The sequence below is a fragment of the Podarcis cretensis genome, assembly GCF_951804945.1.
Source record: "Podarcis cretensis genome assembly, chromosome: Z".
Taxonomy (NCBI): domain Eukaryota; kingdom Metazoa; phylum Chordata; class Lepidosauria; order Squamata; family Lacertidae; genus Podarcis; species Podarcis cretensis.
The window spans coordinates 13288164-13315492 of NC_137184.1; the positions used below are offsets into that span (position 1 = coordinate 13288164).

The 27329-nt window shown below is 43.6% G+C and overlaps 1 protein-coding gene across 8 annotated transcripts in view; it reads left to right on the forward strand.

The window, feature by feature from the left end:
• The first annotated feature begins 1846 nt into the window (after positions 1 to 1846).
• NUP214 (nucleoporin 214) overlaps positions 1847 to 27329 on the forward strand; it is an 81449-nt gene continuing 55966 nt past the window's right edge. For all 8 annotated transcript variants that reach the window (XM_079962521.1, XM_079962518.1, XM_079962522.1 and 5 more), the window contains exons 1-17: positions 1847 to 2004; positions 4267 to 4462; positions 7951 to 8102; positions 8914 to 9103; positions 9595 to 9665; positions 11459 to 11522; positions 12896 to 12999; positions 14271 to 14377; positions 14543 to 14609; positions 15593 to 15719; positions 16436 to 16597; positions 20094 to 20541; positions 21532 to 21704; positions 22544 to 22635; positions 23220 to 23309; positions 23551 to 23700; positions 25323 to 25481. In XM_079962521.1, coding sequence (XP_079818647.1) covers positions 1963 to 2004; positions 4267 to 4462; positions 7951 to 8102; positions 8914 to 9103; positions 9595 to 9665; positions 11459 to 11522; positions 12896 to 12999; positions 14271 to 14377; positions 14543 to 14609; positions 15593 to 15719; positions 16436 to 16597; positions 20094 to 20541; positions 21532 to 21704; positions 22544 to 22635; positions 23220 to 23309; positions 23551 to 23700; positions 25323 to 25481 — 2394 coding nt within the window. In that variant the 5' untranslated portion in view covers positions 1847 to 1962. The remainder of the gene's footprint in view (positions 2005 to 4266; positions 4463 to 7950; positions 8103 to 8913; positions 9104 to 9594; positions 9666 to 11458; positions 11523 to 12895; positions 13000 to 14270; positions 14378 to 14542; positions 14610 to 15592; positions 15720 to 16435; positions 16598 to 20093; positions 20542 to 21531; positions 21705 to 22543; positions 22636 to 23219; positions 23310 to 23550; positions 23701 to 25322; positions 25482 to 27329) is intronic.

Sequence of the window (27329 nt, forward strand, 5' to 3'; positions counted from 1 at the left end):
GTCCAAGCCCACCCCCAGAAACATCATACCTACACCACAGAAGGGGTGTAGCTCAAGACTACCGCCCAGATGCATCATATCTACATCACAGAAAGGGCAGACTACAACAGAAATCTGAGTGCGTTGTTTATCTCCTTTCTGGCAGACTTGTTAATGGTCACTTGATTGGATACCCTGGGGAGCCTGGCCAGTCTTTTGTAATGACAAATACTTAGTTCCTGAGCCAGGTCACAGGCTCACCCTATTCATACACAGACATACCCTTAAGACAGGATTTGTGAAGGAAAAAACAATGGGGAGACTTTTCCATTTTCCTTCGACCTTGCAGAGAAATATTTGAGGTCAATTTGGGAGGGACAAAAAGCTTTCAGGACTTTTTCTGTGGGGTTTCAGACATGTGGTTTATATATGCAGTTATGAACATTTATCGTATATATATATATATATATATATATATATAAAACCTTAATTTTTTTATTTCATCAGAATACCTGATAATGCCTTACTGATTGCATTTTCTGGATAGCCTGTTTCAGACACATGGTTTATATACTTATGTGTGTGTTTGCCTTGTACATTTACGAACATTTATTCCATATTTGAGACCTTAGAATTTTTATAACACTGTTGAGGCAAACAACAACAACAATGAAGTGGTGATGGGGGAGAAAGGTGTACAAGAGTCGGTCAGTGCAGTGGGGGGAGTTGTCAGTCCCAAGAGAGGGAGGGAACTGAGGGAGAGGAGGCCTGAAGAAGAGGGGCCTCCATTGACGTGTCTGATGGGAAATGGGGGACACTGAATGCATCTGTGGATGGGGTGGAGAGGCATTGGTTGGGTGGGTCATGTCCCAATTTGCATCACCCGAATGTTGGAGAGTATGCAATTCTCTTTCTGAAATCTCAGAGAGCTGCTTGCCAGTCAATGTAGACAATACAGTACTAAGCTAGATGAACCAAAGGTCTGAATCTGGGTAAGGCAGTTTCTTCTGTTGAGAAGTCTCCTGCTGCTTTGGTGTATCCTTATAAATGTCTACAGCACAACTTCATTCCATCTTTATTCAGAAGTCCCACTCCATTCAATGAAGCTTCATTTCCACATAAGTGCACAAGAGTGCAGCTTCAACTTCTATTTTTGAAAAAAAACAACAGTTTGTTAAGGATGCCGGGAACTGTAGCTCTGGGGGGTATGCGTGAAAACAACAGTTCCCAGGACTCTTTAGGTGAGGAGTCATGTACTTTAAATATGCTGTATAGTGTGGATGTGATATTGGAAGGAGTAGGAATTGCTATATTTTATGCTATGATTTGCGGGTGTGGAGAGGTGAACGCAATCTTCACAGAAAATGTTATAAGTGCCTCAAGGTAGGGACCTTGGAATACACATTCAATGGTGCTATAACAACAACGACCAAATCCTGGTTTCATAGCTTTCTAAGGGCAGCTCTTCGTTCCGCCTTAGATATGAAGCTGACTTCTAAAGAGCCTCAGAAGTCCTGTCCGCCCTGTGTGTTATGGTCAGATACCGAATTTCTTTTTCTATGGTTACTGCAATAGGAGGTTTGAAACAAGGCCTAATACGTCATCGGAATTGAAGTAACAGAACTGCATCACTTTCCGACAAGGCGATCAGCGCCTTATATCCCCAGTTCCCACAGGCCGGGCGCCTTCCCAAAACATGGTAACGGGCGCAAAGACTCGTGTTCGCCCTGTACATAACTTCCCACCCGCTCTCGTTCTTGACATAGAGGCTTCGAGTAAAGGAACCAAGACGGCGGGTGCATGCCTAGAGCGTCGCCGGAAGTTCCCGTTGTGGGCTTCTTCTGTTCCTCGGAAGCGGATGTTACCTCTCCTTTGCTTCCCATCCTGGTTTATAAGAGGCAGGGAATGTGATTTGAGGTAGCGCGCGAAGTCCTCCTGCCGCACCGGTTGGCTTCGTTGTAAGTCTTCGTCCGAGGCTCTGTCATGGGGGACGACATGGATGTAATTCCCGAGAGGGAGATGAAGGTGAGTGGGAAGGGGGGCCCAACATTTCCTCCAATTGCACCTGTTATGTTAATATTGTATTTTACCCTGTTGTGTTTGTGCCGGCAGTACTTACGTTAAAATAAGTGGCTTACCTTACATGGATGTTGTGAAAGTTCACAATGCTTAGAAAGCGTAGGTAATCTTAGTCTGTTTCAGTTTTTTAATTTTTGAAATTGTGTGTCTGTGTCAGGAAATTCAGAGCAAGTTATGTAAACTAGCCATGCATTTAAGCGCTATCCAGGAATGGCTAACATTTTTTAAATATATATTTTTATTTATTTTCAGTAATAATAGCTAGGTGCAGAATAATAAAAGAAAATGTCTTCAGCAGTACAGATACTAATGGAGAACTTATGTGGTCGTCCAAACAGGTGTCTTGTAGGACTGCAACTGCTATCATCCCTGGCCTTGCATACTGGGGGCTGGTGGGAGCAATACCTGCAGGGCCAACCAGGGCTCCCTGCCATTGCTGCAGGTGACCAGAAATGGCATGTAGGTGGACCAGCCGAAGTGCCTCTCCTGCATGCCCAGCTTAGAAACCAAAACAGCTTTTAGAGGAGGGAAAGTTCCCTTCTTAGATGGCTTTGAAAGCAGACCAGGCTAATGCATCAGGGACAGTGCCTGGTACCCATGGTGTCTGTTCTTTCTCTACTGCCAGGAGTCATTATGCCTCATAATACCAGTTGCTGGAAACCACAGGAGAGAATAGTTGCTCTTGTGCTCAAGTGCTGCTTACCAATTAACTCTTGGAGTATCTGGTTGGCCACTGTGAGAACAGGATGCTGGGCTTGAAGGACCACTGGCCTGATCCAGCTTGTCTTATATCCTTCACTTCCACTGGAAATACTGGACTCTGTTTCTTCTCTGCCCAGGTCCCAAGAGACTGGTAAAATAATTGGCAGGCTAGTAAGTTCTGTGGGTCTGTTTACAAGACAGCTATAAGATTTTCATTATTGCAGCCTTGTAAATAAGGCCATAGAATTTTGTTCAGGTGTTGATTTTGTTTCCACCCACCCTAGTATATTTCTTCTGTGCCATAGGTTGCTCTGAGTGCTCTACCAAGAGAAGATTGGAGCAACGGCTAAGACAGCCTTGTAAAAGAGCTCCCAAAAGTTACTAGCCTGTTGTTTAGTTGGCATGGTAAGAGGCTAGTGGCCTCCATTTATGTTCTAACTGCAGCAGTGGGGAAAGCCCTTCATCTTTAGCTATTATCTGATGCTGTTTTGACAAAACACAGCCTGTAGTGAAGAAATTTAAACCACAGGATAAAGCTTTAAAATTGAAACAGTCAATATAAAACAGAGAAATCTAGAATAATTTTGAACAGTTTATCATCACAAACTAAAGGGCTAGGTATTTTCTAAGTTTTGCATGAGCAAAAACATGGAACCATTCAGTAGACTGTGTTATCTTTTAAGACATGATGCTAAATTGACACTGGGACTCAAATGCACTCCCCTTCCCTCTTCCTTTACTGTGATGTAAGAAGGAGAGAAAGGGACGCAGGTGGCGCTGTGGGTTAAAGCCTCAGCGCCAAGGACTTGCCGATCGAAAGGTCGGCGGTTCGAATCCCTGCGGCGGGGTGCGCTCCCGCTGCCCGGTCCCAGCGCCTGCCAACCTAGCAGTTCGAAAGCACCTCCGGGTGCAAGTAGATAAATAGGGACCGCTTACCAGCGGGAAGGTAAATGGCGTTTCCGTGTGCGGCTCTGGCTCGCCAGAGCAGCGATGTCACGCTGGCCACGTGACCCGGAAGTGTCTCCGGACAGCGCTGGCCCCTGGCCTCTTAAGTGAGATGGGCGCACAACCCCAGAGTCTGTCAAGACTGGCCCGTACGGGCAGGGGTACCTTTACCTTTACCTTTAAGAAGGAGAGAGGATGCTTCCTCCTTTAAACTAATCAAAGTTTCCTGTTGTGTTCGAACTGGGTGGGTGGGGGACTGTTAATTTAAGCTATGGTTAATTTGAACAAGGTTCAAATCATGATCCCCAGCTGGCTTGAACTAACCACGGTTTCCCAAACTTTAGATGTAACAAAGAGCTTCCGTTAGATTCATAGTGGAAGTAGATGCTTCCAATCTACTTTTAGTAGCTGGGTCACTGAGGAGTGGGGAGCAAAGAAGTCTTAGAAGCATTTGTGTAATTAAATAATCAAGGTTTTGGTTGAGTTCTATGTCGTATTTGAATAAACTGATGCATTTAGATTTAACCTGCACAGATTTTTTAATCTATGAATGTGCCACAGGATTTTAAGTTCAGAGCATTGAAGAAAGTACGGATCTTTGATGCTCCTGATGAACTCCCCAAAGAGCGTTCCAGTCTTCTTGCTGTATCCAACAAATATGGATTACTGTTTGCTGGCTGTGCAGCTGGGTTGCAGATCTTCCAGACAAAAAACCTTCTAATGCAGATTCCAGTGGGGGATTCTCCTAATAAAATAGGTAAGTTTTTTATCTTTCCCTACCCTCATCCCCAGTCTTCCTTAATTTTTATCTATAGAGCTGTATTTTTTAGCATTAAGCATAAACTCACTTGTTCTGCTTTGAATACCCATCATAAGCTTTGGGGTGGCAAGTATCCTTTACAATATAGGGCTGGGATTTTTTTACCTACTTGGGCTCATGTAGCATAGTGGGTAAGGGACTGAGCTAAACATCTGGAAGTCTGCATTCAACTGTTGCCTCATTCATTAACTTGGTTGCCCTAAGTAAGTCTCCATTTTCTTTATTTTCTCCCCCCCCCCTTTCTTTTTTTCCTTTTGGATTTTTACAATTTTATATTCAATCAAACAACACAATATAACATTTGTCATATATAAGAAAAAGACACACACACCCCTGTGACTTCCCTCAACTTCCCCTTCTGGTTCTTTAAATATTTACTACTTCTGCTTAATTATTATCTTATTTTTATAATCTTATACCTTAATGCTCTTATTTTCTTATCAGTTTTATACCAAATTTTCCTTCATGATTACATCTTAGTCAATTTCATTCCATGTTGCCCTTACTTAACCTTTGATCTTATTTTCTTACCTGTAAGTGTTTAATCAAACCCTGCTAGTGAGTCCGTATCTTTACAGTATTTCTGTAAATACAACATAAAAGGTTCCCAGTCTTTTTTAAATTCTTCAATATCATTGTATCTGATTCTTTCCATTAGTTTCGCCATTTCTGCATGTTCCATAAGGTTGACTTGTTATTCTTCTTTCGTTGGTATCTTCTTGTCCTTCCATTTTTGGGCTAGTAGAATCTGAGCCGCCGTTGTAGCGTACATAAACAACTTCTTCCATTCTTTTAGTAGTTCCTGTCCTATTATACCCAACAGAAAACCTTCTGGTTTTTTAACAAAGGTTATTTTAAACATCTTCATTTCATTATATATCATTTCCCAATAGCTTTTAATTACTTTACAGTTCCACCACATGTGGTAAAGCATACCTTCTTTCTCTTTACACTTCCAGCACTTATTAGCACTTGTTCTATACATTTTTGCCAGTTTGACGAGTTAAAAACCATCGGTACATCATTTTCATATAATTCTCTTTCAAAGTTGTACATGCGGTGAATTTTAAATCAACTTTCCATAATTTTTCCCAGTCTTTCATTTGTAAGTTATATCCTACATCTTGTGCCCATTTAATCATTACATATTTAACCTCTTCATCTTTGGTTTCCCATTCTAATATTAAATTATACATCATCTTCAATAATTTGGTATTATCCTCTATAATTTCTCTTTGAAATCTAGATAAAGTATAACTAAATCCTTTCTTTTTATCTTCTTTGAAGACCTCATTTACTTGAAAATATTGTAACCAGTCATTAAAATGTTCTTTGATCTCTTCAAATTCTTTTATTTTTAATTTCTCTTCTGTTTCTATTAATAGATCTCTATATGTAAGCCATTTTTCTCTCCTATTTATTTTTTTAATCGATGTTGCTTCCATTGGAGACAACCACCATGGAGTCTTTTGTTCTAATAAATCTTTGTACCTTTCCCAGACTTTTAAAAGTGATCTCCTAATTATATAACTTTCCCTTTCTCATACCACAAGTATGCATGCCATCCAAATCTGTTGTCATGATCTTCAAGATCTAACAAATCTGTATTTTCCAGTTTGATCCAGCCCCAGATCCAACCAATACAGACAGCTTCATAATATAATTTAATATCTGGAAGGGAAAAACCACCTCTGCTTTACTGTCTGTAAGTAATTTAGGTTTTATTCTTGGTTTTTCCCTTTCCAGATGAATTTTGTAATATCCCTTTGTCATTTCTTGAAGCATGCTGCATTACTTATAACCAGTACTGACTGGAATAAAAATAACATTTTTGGCAATACGTTCATCTTGATCACCACAATTCTTCCTAACAGTGATAAATTCATTCTTCCCCATACTTCTAGATTCCTTTTTATTTCATTCCAGTTTTTTTCATAATTATCTTTAATGATAATATTTTTAGTTGTCAGCCAAATTCCTAAATATTTAACTTTTTTATGAATCTCTATTTCTATATTTTGCTGTAATTCTCTCCCCCCCCCTTTCTGGTACATTTTTCACTATCAGCTTTGTCTTATTTTTATTCTACTTAAAACCTTCCACCTGCCCAAAGTTCTGTATTTTTTTCTAGGACTTTTGGCAGAGAGTTGTTAGGGTCCTCCACTGTTATTACAAGAGCATCTGCATATGCTTTTAATTTATATGTGTCCCCCCCCCCCCCCGATTCCTCTGGTGTGTTTTTTTACCTATTTGGGCTCATGTAGCATTGTGGGTAACGGACAGCTGAACATCTGGAAGTCTGCATTCAACTGTTGCCTCATTCATTATCTTGGTTGCCCTAAGCAAGCCTGCATTTTCTAACCTGCCAAAATGGTGCAGGGGAAATAACATTGGCCAACCATCTACCGTCGTTGTAATGCTTACTGAGACAATGTGTGTGCATTACTGTGAATACCTGTTGCTGGGAATCACAAAAGGGGAGAGTGTGTAGTTCCTAGCTTGGTGTTGTCTTAGAATGCTGGGATCAGGGGTTTATTATGTATCTCTGTATTTATGTCCTAACCTTACCAACAGGAGCATGGCTGGGCAATGCAGTTTACAAATACAGCATAACAATACATAACATTAACAACACATAAAGTAGTGGCATTGGCAAGAAGGTATATTACATTCCAAAGGCTTGAGTAAACCATAAAGGTTTTCACATTGTGACACTTTCCATTTGCAAGGGAGTTCTATATTCTATGAGGGAGCCATTCAGAATGTCTTGCATTAATAGTGCCTGTCCGGTAGGGCTGGGCAATATATCAAAGCATTGCCCCAAACTAGTTTGAAGTCCAGATCATGATAACAGTTTCAGAATTTTTCACCTGGCAATATATCACGAATCCTTGCTCACTCCTTGGCTGCCACCATCACTGCACATTTCACTCTTGAGTGGCACTTGCAAGTCCGTCTGATGTTCACCCACAGTGAGAGACCCAATTCTTCCCTCTGCAGCCCAGCTGCCAGCCTTGGCAGAGGGAACTTGAGAAGGTGCTTGCCTGCCTGTCTGCACCTTCACCCAAGCAAGTGGGCTGCCTCATCCCTCCCTCCAGATTAGAACACTAGGGCTGGGCAATGTATCATCCAAAACCAGTTCGAAGTCCATATCCAGGAGTCAACACGTGGCTGCTTATTTCTTTCTACCTTATTCACACCTTTCTTCTCATTTCAGACATTGTGTTATATTGGTATATTGCGATGTTGAAAACCAGACATCACCCAGCTCTGCTGCCCAACAGGTTGAAATAACAAGCAGGGCATCCCCAGCTGATCTTAATAGACAAATAGGGCGGTATTGGATTAGTTCAGGCCTCCAACTATCTTTTAAATAATAAACTGTTTTTTCCCCCTCCCTGGTGCTCCTCTTCATTTTTTTTAAGTTGAGAATGTCCAGAGTCTTTTCGTTCCCACGAAGTTCTGTGTGCATCACTTGGCACTCAGCTGTGATAACCTCACACTCTCTGTCTGCATGGCTTCCAGTGAAGTTGGGTCCTTCATTGGCTTTTTCGATGTTCGCACCTTTGTGAATCAGGTAAGTTGCATGGTTTAAAAGCAAACTTGGAACCCTTCCCCAACCCTCACTCCAGGGTGTGTTTTGCTATGAGTTTTGAAACTGGAGAGCTTCAGCAAGCCCTAATGAAGCATAACCACACTTTAGGATTCAGATGTAATGCTAAACCATGGTTAATTAAAAATTGGGAAGAAAACTACCACAGTGTAGTATTCATGTGCGATAGTAAACTGGTGTTAATCAAAAAGGGAGCAGAAGATTCCAGTCTCTTCCTTGTGGCTGTGCTGGCAGGGGGGATGAAGTGTGTGAGGCTGAGGTTCACTGTGACTCGTATCCTCTCTATCTGACCCTCAAAACTCTCCCCAGGTCACACTCCTCACCAGCCTTGCTCTGCATTCTCCTTGAGTGCTTTTGCCTGGCTGGAAGTTGTCCATGAACTGTGATAATGACTCTTGCTTGCATGGCTGAAGATACGGGGGGCAGCACATGTAAAAGGCTCTGACTTTTGCATGGCTGGAATGTAACCCACTGTATATATCCATTACTCTGTGCGCTTTTGCCTCAAGCCATGCCCACTACTGATACGTGCCCCCTGGAAGGTTATCCAGAATGGAATATGGCCCTCTGTATAAAAAGGTCCTCCAGTCTTGCAGTAATCTGCAGCTTATCATTACTTCTGAACTCTACCACTGATAGGAGCTTTAGGTTAGTGAAAACATCGCTTTCCTTCAGGTCTTGGAAAGTATGGTGGGCCAGTGATTTGACTCTATTGAAAGCGGGTGTCTTTGCTCATACAGATACGGTCTAACAAACATACATTTCTTTCTAATAGGCTAAGCAGCAAAAACGCCCCTTTGCCTATCAGAAGATGGCTGGGGCAATGGTCAATGACTTGAAATGGAACCCAATGAATGCCTCCATGCTGGCCGTCTGTCTGTCTGATGGAAGCGTCTCTGTCCTGCAGGTGGCAGATTCCGTGAAGATCTATGCAACTCTCCCCGCTTCAGTGGCTGTTACATCAGGTTAGTAACATGACTTTTAAACTGATGCAGAAATCCCTGTTATAAATCAGCTGAATTGGAGTTCTGATTTACATATATTTTAGGTGTACAGCTCAAAGTAAGCCTGAATGCACCATATGGACAGTTGCAAACAAGGGTATCTCATAAGGAACCTTTGGCCCTCCCAATGTTGCTGAACTCCAACTACCACCCACTCCTGGCCATTGGCTGTGCTTGCTAGGCTGATGGGAGCTGCTGTTCAGCAGCATCTAGAGGGCCAACATTTCCCCTCTCCTGCTCTAGGGTATGCTCTCCTGAGACCATCGTTGGCTGCACCTTCGTGTTGAATGGACATTCTATTGCATTCCAAATTTGAGATTGTTGTGTTTGAATAACACTTATGAGGGCAATTTAAGCCATTTGCCAAATTGCACTGGCTGGTTTTGTTGTTGCTATTTCCTTTGCAACTGCTTAATGATGCCTGCTTGCTTTTCTCCCACCCACCCCTTTAGTGTGTTGGAGTCCTAAAGGAAAGCAGTTGGCTGTAGGCAAGCAGAACGGCACAGTGGTCCAGTATCTCCCTGTAAGTCTGTTTTGTTCTATTTGGCCTATAATGATCTGCCTCCTCCTGCTTCTCCCTCTTGGTTCTTTCCTGTTTTGTTCTCCCAATTCACAGTTCAGAAGATGGAGTCTTAAGCATAAGGGCAGCAGAAGTACATGCCTGGGAAGGGCGGTATTCTAGAGCTTGAGCATCCATTTTGCATGCAGTAGTCCCCAGGTTCAGTCACCGGCACCGCCAGGTAGAATGAGAATTTTGCTTTTGTATAGTAAGCTAGTTTTTTCATGCCTGCACACTCCTCTCTATTCACCATCCAGGCAATCAAGAAGTTTAGGAGTGCAAGGCTGCATATGCACCATGCATTTAAAACACATGGTTTCTTCCCCCCTTCCCCAAGGAATCATGGGAACTGTGGCTCTGTTGGGGCAAACGATGGTTCTAAGGATTCTTAGCGATAAGCCATGTGCTATGAATGCATAGCTGTGTACCTGTCATATTCTAGCCAGGCAAAAACACAAAGGGGGAAAGAGGGCTAGTAAGGGGTGTGGCTTGGGGTGAACCCTGAGGACAAAAAAGAGGCTTGGAGGACTGCGTTTGGTCCCTGGGCCTAAGATTAATTAATTTTCTTTCATTTTATTCGTTTGCCGCTCTTCTACAAAAAAATCATGCTCAAAGCAGCTTACAACAAAGAAACAGGAATGCATTTCGAACGAACACTACAAAAACCTTCATAATAACACAGCACTACAAAAATATATCATACCAAAAACCCACATTTCAGTACTATAAATATAACAAGCACCATTACAGCATGCAATAGCAAAAACAAGGAAGCTTCATAGTTTCACCTTAGTCCTAGAAACACCACTCCTATGATGTTGCTTACAGTCCCTCTCCTGTAGCAGCAGCTTATAAGGCTTCCAGGGGCAAAGGATGGGGTTGCTGGAAACAACTCTCCCATGATGATGTTCATCTCTGATATAGGTGAATTGGGACCATGCCCATAATTAAGCCGGAGGTCACATGGCTTTGATGCAAAAGAGTGCCCACATCTGACTGCCAACAATTTCTCCTTAGAGGGATCTTCGGCTACAAAATGCCTGTGCCTGAAATCTTGGAGCATTGCTCCCATTGAGAGCAGATTAGGGATAGGGAACTCATAGCCCTCCAGCTGTTGTTTTATTCCATGGGTAGGCAAACGAAGGCCCGGGGGCCAGATCTGGCCCAATCGCCTTCTAAATCCAGCCCGCGGATGGTCCGGGAATCAGCGTGTTTTTACATGAGAAGAATGTGTCCTTTTATTTAAGATGCATCTCTGGGTTATTTGTGGGGCCTGCCTGGTGTAGAATATGTGCTTTTATTTAAAATGCACCTCTGGGTTATTTGTGGGGCATAGGAATTTGTTCATTTCCAGCCCCCCGCAAGGTCTGAGGGACAGTGGACTGGCCCCTTGCTAAAAAGGTTTGCTGACCCCTGTTGTATTCCATCTTCCATCAGCTCCATCTAGCATGGCCAATGGTCAGGGGATACTGGGAGTTATAGTCCAAGAACATATAGAGGGCTTCAGGTTCATCATCCACAGAGCAGACAGTACTGAGTGAAATGTACTATGTCATCAGATCACTGAACAATGGCAGCTTTAGATGAAACGCTTTGGACATTTTTTTGAAAGTGCTTGTATAAATTCAGAGTGTTTTTGTTTTATTATTGCATGTGTGATGTGAAGTATTGCATTGTAGATAGAACACTTAAACACACACACCCCATATCATTAAACTTAGGGTATTCTAATCATGCTCGTTCTTTTACTTTTTCAGAACCTGCAGGAGAAGAAAACAATTCCCTGTCCTCCATTCTATGATTCAGATAATCCTGTCAAAGGTACTGTGTTTCCTAAAATTTGGCGTTTTGACCGGTTGGTATTACAATAGTACAGATGGATCATGTAATCACAGTGTTTCACTTATGTGCCTAGAATTTGCCCACCCATGAAATCCGGGCATATTGTGGAATGTGAGATGCCTGTTTTTGACTAGTTGAGTCTCCCGTGTTTAAAAATAAATCTGGCAGGTGTTTTGCTCAAAATACTAAGTAGTATTTTATACCAATCCCATTTACAGTATGGATTAATATTTAATCTCCTGTAATTTAGTTGTCAGGGTTGTTAATGCAGCACAGTTACATAATTATAGTGCAAAGATTTGATAATGCCTTCCTTTCTTATGAAAAAAAATGCAGTCCTTGGGCATATTATCACATCTGTTACGTTAAATTTTTAATTTGTATATTTGTAATTGAAACTTGAAGTTCTTTATACGTCTTGTTCCCTAAGCAACAAAACTGTTGTACTCACAGCAGCCCCTTTGAAATTGATGGAGATGACTGAATTAGGCAGATTAACTTCAGTGTGTCTACTCTGAGTAGAACTTTGCTGGATGCAGCCCTCTGTAGGGAAGGTTTCCAGTGTCCTAGATCCTTCTGTCTTCACGCAGTACACAGTGTTAATGAACACATAAAGGAACTAACCAGCTGCATTATACCAAGTCAGACTGTTAACCCACAAAGTTTAGTATTGCTTACTCTAACTGGCAGCAACTGTCTGGGATTTCAGGCTGGGGTGCCTCCCAGCCATACCTGGAAATGCTGGGGATTCAACCTGGGACTTTCTGCATGCAAAGCAGGTGCTGTACCCCCAAGATATCCCTCTTCCCATATAGCTCATTGGATGGACATATGCTTTTGACTCCAGAAATCCCATGTTCATCTCCAAGTGGGGCTGGGAGAGACTGAAACCCTGGAGTGCTGCTGCCAGTTATTGTAGGCAGCACTCAGTTAGCTGGATCTATGATCTGACATGATATTGGGAAGCTTCCTAGCATGAGGGGAAAGCAGCATACCCCAGTGGAAGGGCATCTGCTTTGCATGCAGAAGGTCCCAAGCTCAGTCCCCCAGTATCTCCAGGTGGGGCTGTGAATGTCTCCTGCCTGAAATCTGGAAAGTCACTGCCAGACAATATTGAGCTATATGGACCAGTGATGTGACTTGACATAAGGGATGTACCCAACTGACTTCTACACAGGTCCATTTATTTCAGTGGGCCTACTCTGAGTAGGACCAAGCTTGCATACAACCCTATGTTCCTGTGTAAGTATTAATAATAATAATAATAATAATAATAATAATGTGTGGCTCTTGAGAAAAACAAAAGCAAAAAAACCCGACAACCCAAGCTTACTCACATTTCTGTTTTCCAGTCTTGGATGTGTTGTGGGTCAGCACTTATGTCTTCACTATCGTATATGCGGCTGCGGATGGGATCTTGGAAGCTGCACCGGAAGTGGTGATGGCTGTGCTTCCTGTACGTGAAGAGAGGAAGCGCTGGGGAAGCAACTTCTTTTTCTCTTGTCTTTGATTTCTAAGTCTGTGCTGCCTACTGTCATTCTCACAATTTTGCCAGGTCTTTGTCCCTGGTTTGTGCTGCTGTGTCTTCCCGCATGTTAGGCTCTTGCTTCAGAACGATAAAAAAAGTAGTGACCCGAGATGTAGAATCCCACTTCATAGAAACCATTTAGTCAAACTTGGCATGGAAGTTGAAGCATTCAGCAACCACAGCAGGCTCCACACTTCTGCTGCGAGTGTCAGTTTTGCTTGCCAAGTCCCCATGCAAACAGGTGTTAGATGCCTACCTCTTAGATGCACAGGTTTAATTTGGGTGTTTGGAACTTTCTTTCTGCCTGAGGGCCACATTCCATCCCAAGCAGCCTCCAGGGACCACATGCCAGTGGTGACCAGCAGGGTTGCAGGCAAAAGCGAGCAGAGCAATGGATGTACATTTTGCCTCCGGATAGTAGGCTAGTTTCTATGGACACTCATAATAGTCCTTGCTGTCCTCCTTTCAGACAATCAAGAGGCACGATCAGAATTCTAGGAATGCATCCCAGCTAGGCAAAACAGTTTAGGAGTTCATATCTTCTTGTGGTTATTGAAACATTTCATCATACTTTGGGCCAGAGGTGTGGGACTCTTGACGTTCCACGCACTGTAGGGACTCCAGCTTCCATCAGCCCCAGCCAGCATGGCCTATGTTCAGGAATGATGGCAGTTTGTGTTATATAATAATGCATTCTTTATATCCTGCTTTTTCCCTACACTGTAACTCAAGGTGGATTTCAGAAATTAAAGCAAAACAGATAAAATACAGAAAGCTAAAAACATACAGAAGATAATAGTTTAAAAAGAACTAAACTGTAATAGAATTAAAACTATATAAACGCAAATTATGAAAATACTGTTAGCAAAAAATAGCAAAGCCCTATTCAAATCACTTTCTTTAAAAGCAGTCAGTTCCCAAAAGCACATGGGAACAAGGCAGCCTTCATGTGCCAGGGGAGAACAGCAAGAAGGGAGTCAGTCTAGCTTCTCTAGGAAGGAAGCCATAAAATCTGGCAGCAGGCTATCATGAAGGCCCCCTCCTTGTAATTATGAAATAGTTGCAACCATAAAACAGTTATGTATGTTATAAATGATGCAAACATTTTAAAACAGTCCAGCGTCTGCAGGGTCATTTGTGAGCTGCCCCCTCGCCTAAGGCATCTCCCACACAGTTTCCCGTTCTGTCTCCCCATTCAGAAAAAGGAAGAAAAGCGGCCTGAGCTGTTTGTGAATTTTATGGAGCCCTGTTATGGCAGCTGTTCTGAGAGGCAACATCACTACTTCCTTAACTACGTTGAAGAATGGTGAGTAATGGCAATCATACAACATTGAATAGTTCCCTTTTAATATTAATTAGGTGAGCAAAGGGCTGGGTGTATTTAAAGACTGTTATTTGAAACTAGCAGGGAAAGGTGTTCATGCTGCTTGAAGTGGGTTATGGATTTGTGGTTGTTGTTTGCTTCCTCAAGGGATCTGGTCCTTGCAGCATCTGCTGCTTCCACAGAGGTCAGCATCCTCGCAAGGCAAGGAGACAAGGTAATCCCACTTCCTACTTCCCCAGCAAGTGCCTCTTGTAAGAAGACCAGAGGTCCCAGTGAGAGTTCCAGAGTATCAAGAAATAGCAAAGTCTCATGTCACCTTGAAACCCATGCACTTACTGGGACAGAATATTTCATTGATTATCTTTCTTTCTTTCTTTCTTTATTTATTTATTTATTTATTTATTTATTTATTTATTTATTGCACTTACACCCAACCTTTTTCCCTCCAATGAGCTCAAGGTGGTGTACATGGTTCTCCCCCTCATTTGATCCTCACAACAACCCTGTAAGGTAGTTTAGACTGAGAGACAGGGACTGGCCCAGTGAACTTGATTGATTTGAACCCTGGGCTCCCAGGTCCAAGTCTCACCTGCTAACAGTTACATTACTCAGGCTCTTGCTTTTGTGGACCATGGACTCACCCCTGCCAATGGTGGTGGACCAGATGTACCCTTTTGACTTTAAGGCATCTCTTGAAGACCTTCTTATGCCAACAGGCCCATGCAACTGCTTAAACATTTTTTATTCCAGTCGTTTAAATGTTTATTTCATAATGTTTCACTTGTACTTGTACATATTGCTGTATACTGCCTTGATACTTTATATGAGTTGGTTGTACATAAAAATCATTATAAATGAACCAAGGAATAATAGTAATTTTCCTCTCCACTGCACATGCCACAGTGATTTTTTAAAGTAGAAAAAAGCCCTTATTACTACAAGTTGACCTCCCTGGCAGGAACGATTCCAGAGGTTGCCAAAGCACAGAGCCAGTTGGGAGCGGCCATAGCTCAGTAGCAGAGCATCTCTTTAGCAAGCATAAGGCCCCAGGTTCTGTTCCCAGCATCTCCAGGTAGCGTTGGGAGATTCTCCCTGCTTGAAACCGTAGGGAGTTGCTGTTAGTCAGTGTAGACAATACTGTGCTAAATAGACCAACATCCTGATTCCTAGTACTAATTAAACTAACCCTTCTTACAGAACAACTGGGAGCTGTGGGTTCTGGAAGACTCCAGCCGAGCAGAACTTCCGGTCACAGATAAGAGCGATGACACTTTGCCCGTAGGCGTAGCCATTGATTATACCAGCAACATGCCCATAACCATTAGTAAGTATATGAATGTTGCTCTTGGGTTAAGGATAAAGCAAACAGCAGCGCTCTCTATACCAGGTCTTTTGCCCTCCAGATGTTGCTGAACCATCAGCCCTAGCAAGCATGGCCAGGGATGCTTAGAGTTGTAGTTCAGCAACATCTGGAGGGCTAAAGCTTCTTCACGCCTGCTGTAGAGGGAGCTTTAGTGCTGGTCATTAGTCCTGAGAAGATGCTGTTAATATACCTGGAAGTGCTATTTCCCCACCTTCTAACTGTGATTCTCGAGGCTATTCAGAGTGGGCAGACCTGTGACCCTGGGGCCAGTTGTGACCCTCCAGGCCTCCATCTGGCCCATGGGACTCTCCCCAGGTGACACTGTTTTTTGCCTGGCTGGAATGTGCCCTGTATAAGTAAAAAAAAAAAAAAAGGAAAAATGGTGGACTAGAAATGCCTGGCGTGCTCTGGTCCATGGGGTCACGAAGAGTCGGACACGACTAAACGACTAAACAACAACAACAGAAATTCATGGAATAGAGTTGTAATACATGTCGCATTATTCAAGAGAAGTCATCTTGGGCACTTAGTTCCCTTTGTAAAGTTTTAAACTCTTGCCATTCTAACGTAACTTCCTGGTCCCTTCCTGGACTTGTTTTGAGGGCTGCTTACTAAGTGGAGGTACTGCTGAACATGTCTGCTCATGGTGTGTGTGTGTGTTTGTGGCACTTTTGCAGGTGAGGATAAAACCACAGATCCAGCACCGGTCCTGCTGCTGCTGTCAACTGATGGAGTCCTCTGCCCCTTTTACATGGTTAATCAAAACCCTGGTGTGAGGTCTCTGATGGTGGTGCCGGAGCCTCTCTCTCCAGAAGGAGACAGAGGAGCAAAATCAGCCGGTAGGTGCTTGCTTGCTTTTTTGGGGATCCAAGGTTGTAGAACACTTATCCTAAAACACTTTGAATGCAAATGGAGCAGCCTGGTGCCCTCTAGGTGTTACTGAACTCCCAGCAGTCAGTGGCCAAGAATAATGAGAGTCAGAATTCAACAACGTATGGGTGGCACCGTGCCAGAGAAGGCTGGTGTAGAGTGATAAGGAGGGTGTGACAAGCAACTTGCACAACTTGAGATCAAAAAAGGCATACCTGTGCCCCTTACCTTCCCTTTTCAATCTTTCGGTTTTGCTCATCAGCATTTCCACCTTAATAGATCTTAATAGATCACAGTCTTCCATAGGAGAGTAGGAAACAGATCTCATGCCAGGTTGGACCATCAGTATTATCTGCACTGACTGGCAGCATCTCTCCAGGTTTCAGGCAAGGGCCTATCTCTGTCCCACCTAGAGAAGCTGAGTGTTGAATCTGGGTCTTTCTGCATGAATGCAGAGGCTACCAAACTGTCCCACTTTGCATATATGATTGGATGGACCTACGCTTTGGATGCAAGTCCTTGGCATCTCCAGATGGGGCTGGGAGAGACCCTGGTCTGGAAACCTGGGGAGCTGCTGCCTGTCAGTGTAGACAGCGCTCAGTTAGCTGGACCAACAATCTGACATGAAATAAGGAATCTTCCTAATAGGTGCGGGGGGAGCAGTGTAGTTCAGTGGTAGAGAAACCTGCTTTGCATGCAGAAGGTCTCAGGTATCTCTGGGTAGGGCTGGGAATGTCTCCTGCCTGAACCCTGGAGAGCTACTGGAGATGTCAGGGATTGAATCTGGGACTTTCTGCATGCAATGCAGGTTCTTTCTCATTGAGCTGCCAATATATGGTCAGTATATTGGTAGTAAATATTGAACTCAAAGGGCGAAGAGAACTATTTGTGTATTATCTGTTTTGGCCAGAGATGAAGGTTCACTTCAAAGCCCTGTTCACTTTTCATCTGTGTAATTGCATTTCCTGTTCAATACGGAACACCTTCGTTTTGGCAAAGGCTTTTCTTTCCAGCTCCACTTGGCATGCTTGTCGGCAGGATGTTTGATTCAGACTGACATGATCCTTGCCAAAAATTGATGGGGGATTGTAGAAGGCCTTGTGCTCTCAATTCCCAGCTCAATTAAAATCCGGCTGACCTGGGAAATTGTAGTATTGATTTAAGGGACAGCCCTTTAGGCAGGGATCTTGGAGGTCCGATCTGTGAGTCTGAAAAGATCTATTGTGCATTTTTATTAAATTACTTTGTATGTCTACTCTGCCATATCCTTAAACAGCAGAGCTAATATCAGTATTCTAAGCATGTATCTGAGGGATGCGGGTGGTGCTGTGGGTTAAACCACAGAGCCTAGGTCTTGCTGATCAGAAGGTCGGGGGTTCGAATCCCCATGACGGGGTGAGCTCCCGTTACTTGGTCCCTGCTCCTGCCAACCTAGCAGTTCGAAAGCACATCAAAGTGCAAGTAGATAAATAGGTACCACTCTGGCGGGAAGGTAAACGGCGTTTCCGTGAGCTGCTCTGGTTCGCCAGAAGCGGCTTAGTCATGCTGGTCACATGACCCGGAAGCTGTACGCCGGCTCCCTTGGCCAATAAAGCGAGATGAGCACCGTAGCCCCAGAGTCGGTCTCGACTGGACCTAATGGTCAGGGGTCCCTTTACCTTTTTAAGCAAGTATCTGCGCATGTACACAAATCTTGTCTGGTCTTGATAGAGAATTAAAATGTGTGCTGACTCTGGCCCTCCCCTGTGGGGATAAATGGGCGAAGGAGAATCTCGTATGATGGCATGCTGAGCTGTAGAGATAAGTCCAAGGGCCTCTGAGATACATCTCAATTGTATAGGAAAGTCTCTCCACAATACCAAGCTGTGCGGCAGTTGAGGGTCTTCTTCCTTTTGCAGTGAATCGGCCTCAGTGTGTTATCAGGATCACCCCACATCTTTCTTCCAAGCCCAGAGACCATAGACAGCAGCTGCCAGTCCAAGCAAGCAAGATTAAGTCAAATGGGCAAATAATGTGCTAGTGTGAAGCAGCTAGCCTTTTAACTGCAGCATACACCCAGTCACGGTTAAAAGCTTTCCACCAGCCTGCATAACTGTAACTCCAAGATGTCAATTACAGCATCCTTGCCTGGTTTTATAGCCCGGCTGAGTTAGACGCACAGCCCATTTCCTTATTCCTCATCTCCTGTTGCACCTCCTGGCTAGCTCACCCTGTTCTGGAATTGTTCTGTTCTGGGTTAGTGCTCTCAATTGTCTTGGCACACAACACCATTCTAGTGTGACCCTTGAGTGTTGTCTGGCTTCTTCCTAATGGGTCATTCCACCTCAGTTCAACACAGTCATGCCACCCACCATCTCGATTTTGATGAAACTTGCTGTACACCCATCCCTTATGATTGAAAGAAAGTAACCCCCTTAATTTTTCCCCTCTTGAGATCCTTGGCCTTGTGTACATTTTATTTTTTTCCTCCATAACCAATGATCAGATCTCTTTGAAATTTTACACAGAGCTCAATAAGAGGATGAGGATTTCAGGAAAAAATACGCCAGCACCCAAAAGTTTTTATAAATGCCTAAAAAAATGTATAAATGTACTGTAGTTTTTTTGGTGAAAAAACTAGGTTTAGAAAACCTAAATTTTCAACGTGTGGGCACGATGGAATCAAAAGTTTTTGACGGTGAAAATTATTGCAAAGACATGCTCTTTCTCAACAGAGAATAAGATTTAATGGTTTTTTATGTCTTGTAACAAAATTTTACGGTTTTTTTTCCTGTTTTTTTCTTTTTTTTATATAAATTTTTTTATTAGTTTTCCAATTTTTAAAAGACACAACAAAAACAACATACAAACAAACACATAAATTCATAATTTCTTAACCTTATTTTCATAAGCCTCTTTTCTCGGACTTCCCCATACCTTCCCCTTTTTGCATCCTTTTTTGTTTTTAACAATTATTCAACAACCCTTTTAACCAAATACTCTGGCTTCTCCTCAGATCGTATAAATCTTTCGCCTTTTACAAAATTTTACGTTTTTGGGACATCATGGGGAAAAAATGGCTACCGGGTACAACTTTCCTACAATGCATAGCTGTAATAGAAAAAATAAATAAAACCAAGATGTTCCTCTTAAAATTTAAAATAATATTGGTTATTACAGGTTGGTTGTTTTTTTCAAAAGTGCAGACTACTTTTTCAGTTTTGGGGTATTTAAATCAATCTAAAAAAAAATTTGGTCAGAAACTTTAAATGCTGGCATGTAAGGAAATAAGACCTAGCAAGAAAAAGATTTAAAGAATTTAAAATTATGCATTATTTTCAATTTTGCAACCATAAGGGAAGGGTGTACACTAAGTTTCATCAAAATCCGAGAGGTTGGGTAGTGAAACCCTTGTTTTTTTTATTTGATGTGGAATGGTCCTAATGTCACGTAGTAACTTAACAAAACCTCTCATCTCTCTTCCAGGCAGCACTCCCCCGTCATCCGCTTCCACTTCTGCTCCTCCAAAAGTTGAAGCTTCCTTGGCCGTTGTCCCAGCCACATCTGCAGTTTCCAGCAAAGGGGCAGCCCCTTTGTCTTTCGCTTCCTTCACTCTGAAATCCACCAGATCTGCTGCTGATGCCCCACCACAGTATCCTGGCATATCGGAGACCCCCAAGCCTCCCCTTGGTTCCAATCTGAGCGGAGCAGTCGGCTTCCCCTTCTCTCCGGCCACCAGCATCTCCAAAGCACCTCCAGCTCCATCTCTGCTGTCCAGCCCCATTACAGCTTCTCCTCCCTCCTCTTTTGGTTCCGTGAGTTATAAAGCGGCCATGGACAGCTCAGCCGGGGCCCCTCCCTTCGCGAGTCCTGTTGGGCTAAAGCAAGGTTTTGCCTTGCCGCCTTCCTCCGTCAAAACTAACCTCACTGAAAAGTAAGTCTCCCTTTGAGTCTTTTTAGCCAATGTAATCGTGGTGGTTTTGAAGCAGTTTTTGAATGTATTAAACACATTGTTTTAAAGTTGGTGGGGCTCTCTGTGTGTTGGTGGATTCAGGGTTCCCATTGTCCGATGGAACATGCTGATTGCGGCTGATGGGAGTTGGAGTCCAATACCCGGAAGGGCACCACAGGTTCTGCACCAGGGGCCCCATCTGCATTGTACATCTAAAGCAGCACCATTTTAAACAGGTCCTCTATCCAAGGAATCTTAGGAACTGCTTGTTCAGGGGGATGAGAGCTGTTAGGAGACCCAGAGTTCCTGGGAAGGAGGATTGACTCTTAAGCCACTCTGGAAATTATATCTCTGTTAGAGGGAATAGGAGTCTCCTAACCCATCGCTATGGTCTAAATCACAGAGCCTAGGGCTTGCTGATCAGAAGGTCGGCGGTTTGAATCCTTGCGGCGGGGTGAGCTCCCGTTGCTCAGTCCCTGCTCCTGCTAACCTAGCAGTTCAAAAGCACAAAGTGCATGTAGATAAATAGGTACTACTCTGGGGGGAAGGTAAACGGTGTTTCTGTGCACTGCTCTGGTTTGCCAGAAGCGGCTTAGCTGTATGCCGACTCCCTCAGCCAATAAAGTGAGATGAGCGCCGCAACCCCAGAGTTGTCCGCGACTGGATGCAACAGTCAGGGGCCCCATTACCTTTATCTTTAACTTATCTCAGCAGGCTTAACAAGCAACAGCTCCCTGGGTTCTTTTGGAGAAGCCCTGACTATTGGTACTGCTTTAAATATATGGTGCAGCTATTTTTCAATACATTTGTGGACAGAGGTTTTCCACTGCTCTTGCAGAGTGCTGATGGCACTGGGTGTGACCAAGGGCTCCCTGCATGCAGCTATGGGTAACAGTCACCTGCAAAAGGCCTGTACCATGAAGCTTCCTAGTCCCAAGAGCATGAATTCTTCTATTCTCCCTCCCTTCCCAGGTTCGCTGCTGCAGAATCTTCTACACCAGCTCCCAACAGCAGCCCAAACTCCAGTATGTTCTCCTTTTCACCTGCTGCAAAGCCTGTACCTGCTGGGACTCAGGTTCAGTCCACTGTGCTGGGCACTCCTCCTGCAGTGCCGATTAAGGCTTCCACCCCAGTCTCTTCAGCAGGTACATCCCCTCTCCCTTTCCCCCTTTTTCTCTGATAAAACCTCATATGTAGTTGTGACTGCATTACATGTGGATTAGTATGAGAAACAGGGATTGAGGACTATAAACTTTGTCCAAAAATGTAAGTCTGGCATTTCAACATCCCACAGTGGTTAGTTCTTCTTGCTGAAGATGTCTATTGCTGCCACACAGATTTTATTTTATTTTTAACTGCCTGGCTGTGATCCCTCCTTTCTGGGATGGTCACATGTGTGCTTAGAGCTCTCTTTGCCACAGTGGTCTGCTCTTTCTTGCTAATTTCTGCCCACTGTTGCATCAGGCATTGGAGATTGGTGCTTACAGAATCTCTTGCTTCTTGGGGGGACAACTTTCTTTATTCAGTTTAATTTAAAGTGTTTATTTACTGCAGAGATTTCCATACTTTTCATGTTGGTGACACGCTTTTTAGACATGTATCATTTCACAACGCAGTAATTCATTTTTTTACTAGCAAACTGGAGGTTAAACTAACCCTATTCCAGCACTGGGAGAAGCGTGGGGAGCATTTGCATGACACACCTACACACTGCAGCTGACACACCAATGCGCCATAGCACACAGTTTGGAGAGCTCTGATCTACTGCTTAATATTTCAAAAATCTCCTAAGCAGCATTTAGTCTAAAAAACAAACAAACAGCATGTCATTAAAACTAAAACACAACCTTAAAAACAGCAATATGGAAACTACGTAAAAACATATAAACTTAATTTTCCTGAAAACAGATAGCCACACTTACCAAATCCTGTAATTTTTGAAATTCATGAGTCTGTGTCATTTTGTTTCTTTTTGGTCTCTTAGTGGTGCGTCCTTCTCAGAGTGCTCCTCCAGCTTCCATGCTCCAGAAAACGGCCAAGATTTCCTCAGCTCTTTCAAAAGTGATCGCTTCCCAGGTACGGTAATTAGAAGCTGACCTGTCTATCCTTGACAGAAACCATATTGTTCCATCTCAAAAACAAGGATCAAATCCGACAGAGTTTACTGCATGAACAAAGCTGCTTCTATCTCACACAGCTTCTCTCTGAAAGATTGAAGGAGTCTCTGAGCAGATTTGGGAAAGGGAGACATTCAGTTACATGGGTGGACCCCAAGAGTGTGCTCCTATGCATATTAGGTGGTTATTTAGGAAGGAAGACATTTTACCTGTGACTCCTGGTGGATATGTGTCTCGGGGTGCCTAAACACTGTTGAGGGTGAGGTGGGGGTTGCTTAGGAGATTTTAGGGGGGCAGGTTTTAATTTTGGGGAGGCTTAATTTTTCTTGTCCTTGGTATTAATTTTTTGTACCATTATTGTCAGACCCACCCTTATAGACAAGCAAATTACAAATTCTATTTACTTGTGTTTCGCTTTCAACACGCCTTCCTCCTTCTCTTCCTTTTACATATTCAGAAGTTTTCTTGTTTTATCTCTCATAGCAGAACATTTTAGTTCTAAAATTCCCCATCAAACAATAATAAAGCATTTGTGCCTTGCAGGGTCGGCAGCAACCACCCACTGCTGGGGTGGAGAAACAGACTCACCAGTGGAGTGATTCAGATCCTGTCATCATAGGAATCAGGGAGGAGGTGAGGCTTTCTGGAGCTATGATGTACTGTTCCTCCCCGGGTCACCTTTCTTTGAACTTGGACTCCATATGAAGTTGGCCTTCAACTCTCATCAATGGTCAGAGGATGATGGGAGTTGTAGTCCAACAACATCTGGTGGGCAACATCTTTGCTGTCCGTACTGTTCTTCTCCAACCTGAGCTCTCAACGGTTGGGTGTGTCGTCATTTAACATGCACGAACTACTAAACTTGTTCCTGTAGATTGCACATTTCCAGAAGGAGATGGAAGAGCTGAAAGGCAGGACAGCCAAAGCTGCCATCGAAGTGGGCACAGAGGAAGAGGAGGAGATGTTGAGGATGGAGTCAAACGACCTTCACACTTTCCTTCTGGAGATCAAAGAGACAACAGAGGTAAGAGGATTTGGGGGAGGATGTAGCCTCCAGTTGAGAACCAAGTTTTCCTTCATGCTCAATTATCTCAGGGTTGAGAGTGGGTTACTTGTTAGGTCCTGGTTTTTACAAATTGAAGAACCTCTCATTCTGTTGACTGCATGGGACGATTATGGTGGTATTACTATTACTGAGACTGTGACATTTTCTGTGTAATCCTAACCATGTCTGCTCTGTTTGGTAGCCCTGGTAATTCAAGGTGGGTGGGTGTTGTATTCTTCATTGTGTGGTGTATATATTTTATTTTCAGCTTTGCCTGAAACAGTTGCCAAATCAGTATCATATAGCACAGTGGTTTGAAATGGCCTTCTGATTCCTGCCCCACTCAAGTCCCACTTATTAAATACAGTAGTTAGTTCATTTTTTCATAATTGAGTGTATGTTTTCATTTGCTGAAAACAATATGCTGTGCCTTAATAGGCCACTTTGCCCTTGGCTGCGCGTCTCATGTATTTTCCTTATTTATCATACTTATCCTATTCCCATCAGATTGCACTCTTAAGGAGGACGTTTGAAAGGGGGTTTGGTGCTCCTGCAGGAGACGTACTCTCTCTATTGTGTTGCCTCTGGTAAATAGGTTTGCTGGGTTTTGGGGAACCGTCCCACAAACCTTTTTTGAGCTAGAGACAAAAGTAAGATGACAGAAATGTGCATACAGCATAGTTCCATCTTCTGGTTAAAGAAGCTTAGCAGCATGTCTGAACTGATAACCATAATTTGTGACTGGCTTGGAAACCATGGTTTGAAGGCTGTTTGGGTTTTATTCTTTTGGCAAATCATATATATTTATTGAATGATTTTTGGCCACTTCTTGTTCAAACTTCTCAGAACGACTTTAGAGAAAAAACCCACAGCAAGCCACTTAAAAATTCCAGTAGGAATAAAATGTCTGGTTTTGAGCTAGGACTGAAAATAAAATAAAGACAGCATCAAGCAAACAGTTTGCCACAGTTGAAGCCTCTAGACCAGGGGAGGGCAGGCTTCCAAGATCTGCTGTTGCTTTTGCTAGAATCCCGATATTCAAACAGAACAGTTGCAAAAGGCACACACTTAAGGACAAATCCCTGGGCTTAGTTTTCTTTAATGTTGAGTACCAGAACTGAACGGCACCATCAGTCCTTCTCACCCAAATCCACCCTGGTTACCTTCTACCCAAAGCTTTCTTCATTTCAGTAATATATAATGGGGCAGGTTGCTAATGTTATTGTTGCCACTGTTTTTGTTCTATTTATGTTGGGGTTTTGTTTTTTTAAGTGCTCTGTTTTGTCTAATTAGTTTAGTTATGGTTATGGGGTGGCATACAGATGCCAAAAATTTAAAAAAGAAATGAACAGGGAACTGGGATGCAGACAGGCTTGTAGAAGCCTTGTGATTTGTTAGGTCCCACCACTCCTGCCCCTGAGATGTAAAATCCTGCTTCTGGCAACAGTTTGTGCTGCTGAACTGTGTTGTTGCCCCAGTATAGCTTTCTTCCAGACCTGATGAATTAACATGTCTGTGGAAAAGCCACATATGTGTTTTGTGACAAAGAGTTCCACCTACTTCCTGGTGGGTCTTCCTCTCCCTTTGTTCCTTTCTTGTAGTCCCTTCATGCAGACTTTAGCCTCTTGAAGACAAGCCTGCTGGAGGGGTTTGCAGGGCTGGAAGAAGCAAGACAGAAGGACAAGCGTGCTCACAACTCTGCGTATCTTCATCTGCTCTATAAGAGGCCTTTGGACCCCAAAAGTGAAGCTCAGCTTCAGGTAGGATCCTTGATAGGGCAAGGGGGTCAGAGGTTTGGGAGCCAGGGGGGAATTATAAATGCCTGCTAGGGAGGCAGAGGAAGTTCCAAACCCCATGGTCCCTAGCAGTTAATGGGACCTGTTCCAATTAGAGATGTCACATAGGCTGCTCCAATCTCTAGCAAGCATTCCCTGCTGCTAGTTGCTCCCTTTTCAGAAGCGTGTTTGCTTGGAAATGTTTTGGTAAGAGCTTTGGACAGCGTATATGAATCTCTTACCTCTTCCCCTCCTCTTTTTACTTCCCCAAGAGCCCTGTCAAGTAGATTAGACTGAGATATGGTGAGTGGCCCAAGGCAACCTTGTGAGTTTCATGTCTTTGGATATTAGAACCTGGGTTTTCCTAGTCTTGTAAAGGTAAAGGTAAAGGGACCCCTGAACATTAGGTCCAGTCGTGACCGACTCTGAGGTTGTGGCGCTCATCTCGCTTTATTGGCCGAGGGAGCAGGCGTACAGCTTCCGGGTCATGTGGCCAGCATGACTCAGCCACTTCTGGCGAACCAGAGCAGCAGACGGAAACGCCATTTGCCTTCCCACCGGAGTGGTACCTATTTATATACTTGCACTTTGTGCTTTTGAACTGTTAGGTTGGCAGTAGCAGGGACCAAACAATGGGAGCTCACCCCGTTGCGGGGATTCGAACCGCCGACCGTCTGATCGGCAAGTCCTAGGCTCTGTGGTTTAACCCACAGCGCCACCCGCGCCCCTTTCTTAGTCAGTCTCTTTATCCAATACCCCAGGGCAGCTATGTTTTGGTCCTTACAGCTGTTGGTGAACCACAACTCCCAGCACCCCAGACTATTGGCCAGGCTGGCTGAGACTCATGGAGTCCAACCACATCTGGAGAACCATAGGTTCTCCATTACACTGTACTGCTTCTCTTTGAATACATATGCAATTCCCGAGATTGGATGGAAACTATTTGTAGACTGGATTGGGTTTTGTGACTACCAGTTGACAGTCCCTATTATTTTTGCTAAAGTGGCCATGGCCCAGATGTAGAACATTTCCTTTGCATGCAGAAGGTCCCAACTTCAATCCCTGGCATCTCCAGGTAGAGTTGGGAGAGAACCCTGTCTGAAACTCTGGCGAAGTGTTCCAGTCAGTGTAGCCAATACTGAGCTAGTTGGGCCAGTAGTTTGACTCAGTACAAGGCAGCTTCCTATGTACATTGGCTGTTGATTCAGAACCATGAGGACTAGAATCTTCCTTATGTTTAGGGGAAAATCAATAGCCCAGTGGTAGAGCACCTGCTTTGCATTTAGGAAGTCCCAGATTCAGTCCCCGGCACATCCAAGTAGGGTTGGGAATGTTCCCTGCCTGAAACCCCTGAGAGCCACTGCCAGTCAGTGTAGACAGTACTGAGCTAGATGGAACAATGGCCTGACTCAGTTTAAGGCAGCTTCCTACATTTCTGGGGTGAGCAATGCCTCTATTATACGATTCTCTAAAGGGCAAATTGTTGGCCCGTTGGCCTAGAGGCCGTTCTTTAAGCCAATGTCATCTTCTCAACATTTTTCTTTGCTCCATCTTCAAACATGGAAGGCAAAGTTTTCGTAATGAAGTGCCAGTTTAATAATTCTAACCCAATTTTTATAAAGAAAAAGTGGGTTCATCATCGGGGATTGTTTTATCACCACAAAGTGCCGTGCTGCTCAATGTGATGATTTACAAGGACTTGAGCTGCTGCAGTTAATTTCACGGATGGGGAGGCTGGAAGCCAAATGGGCTTGTAAATGCTGGGTTGCCGCAGGAAGTTCCTGCCAATGTGCAAAAAGGTTTTTTCGAACGAGAGACTTCACCTCACTCTGC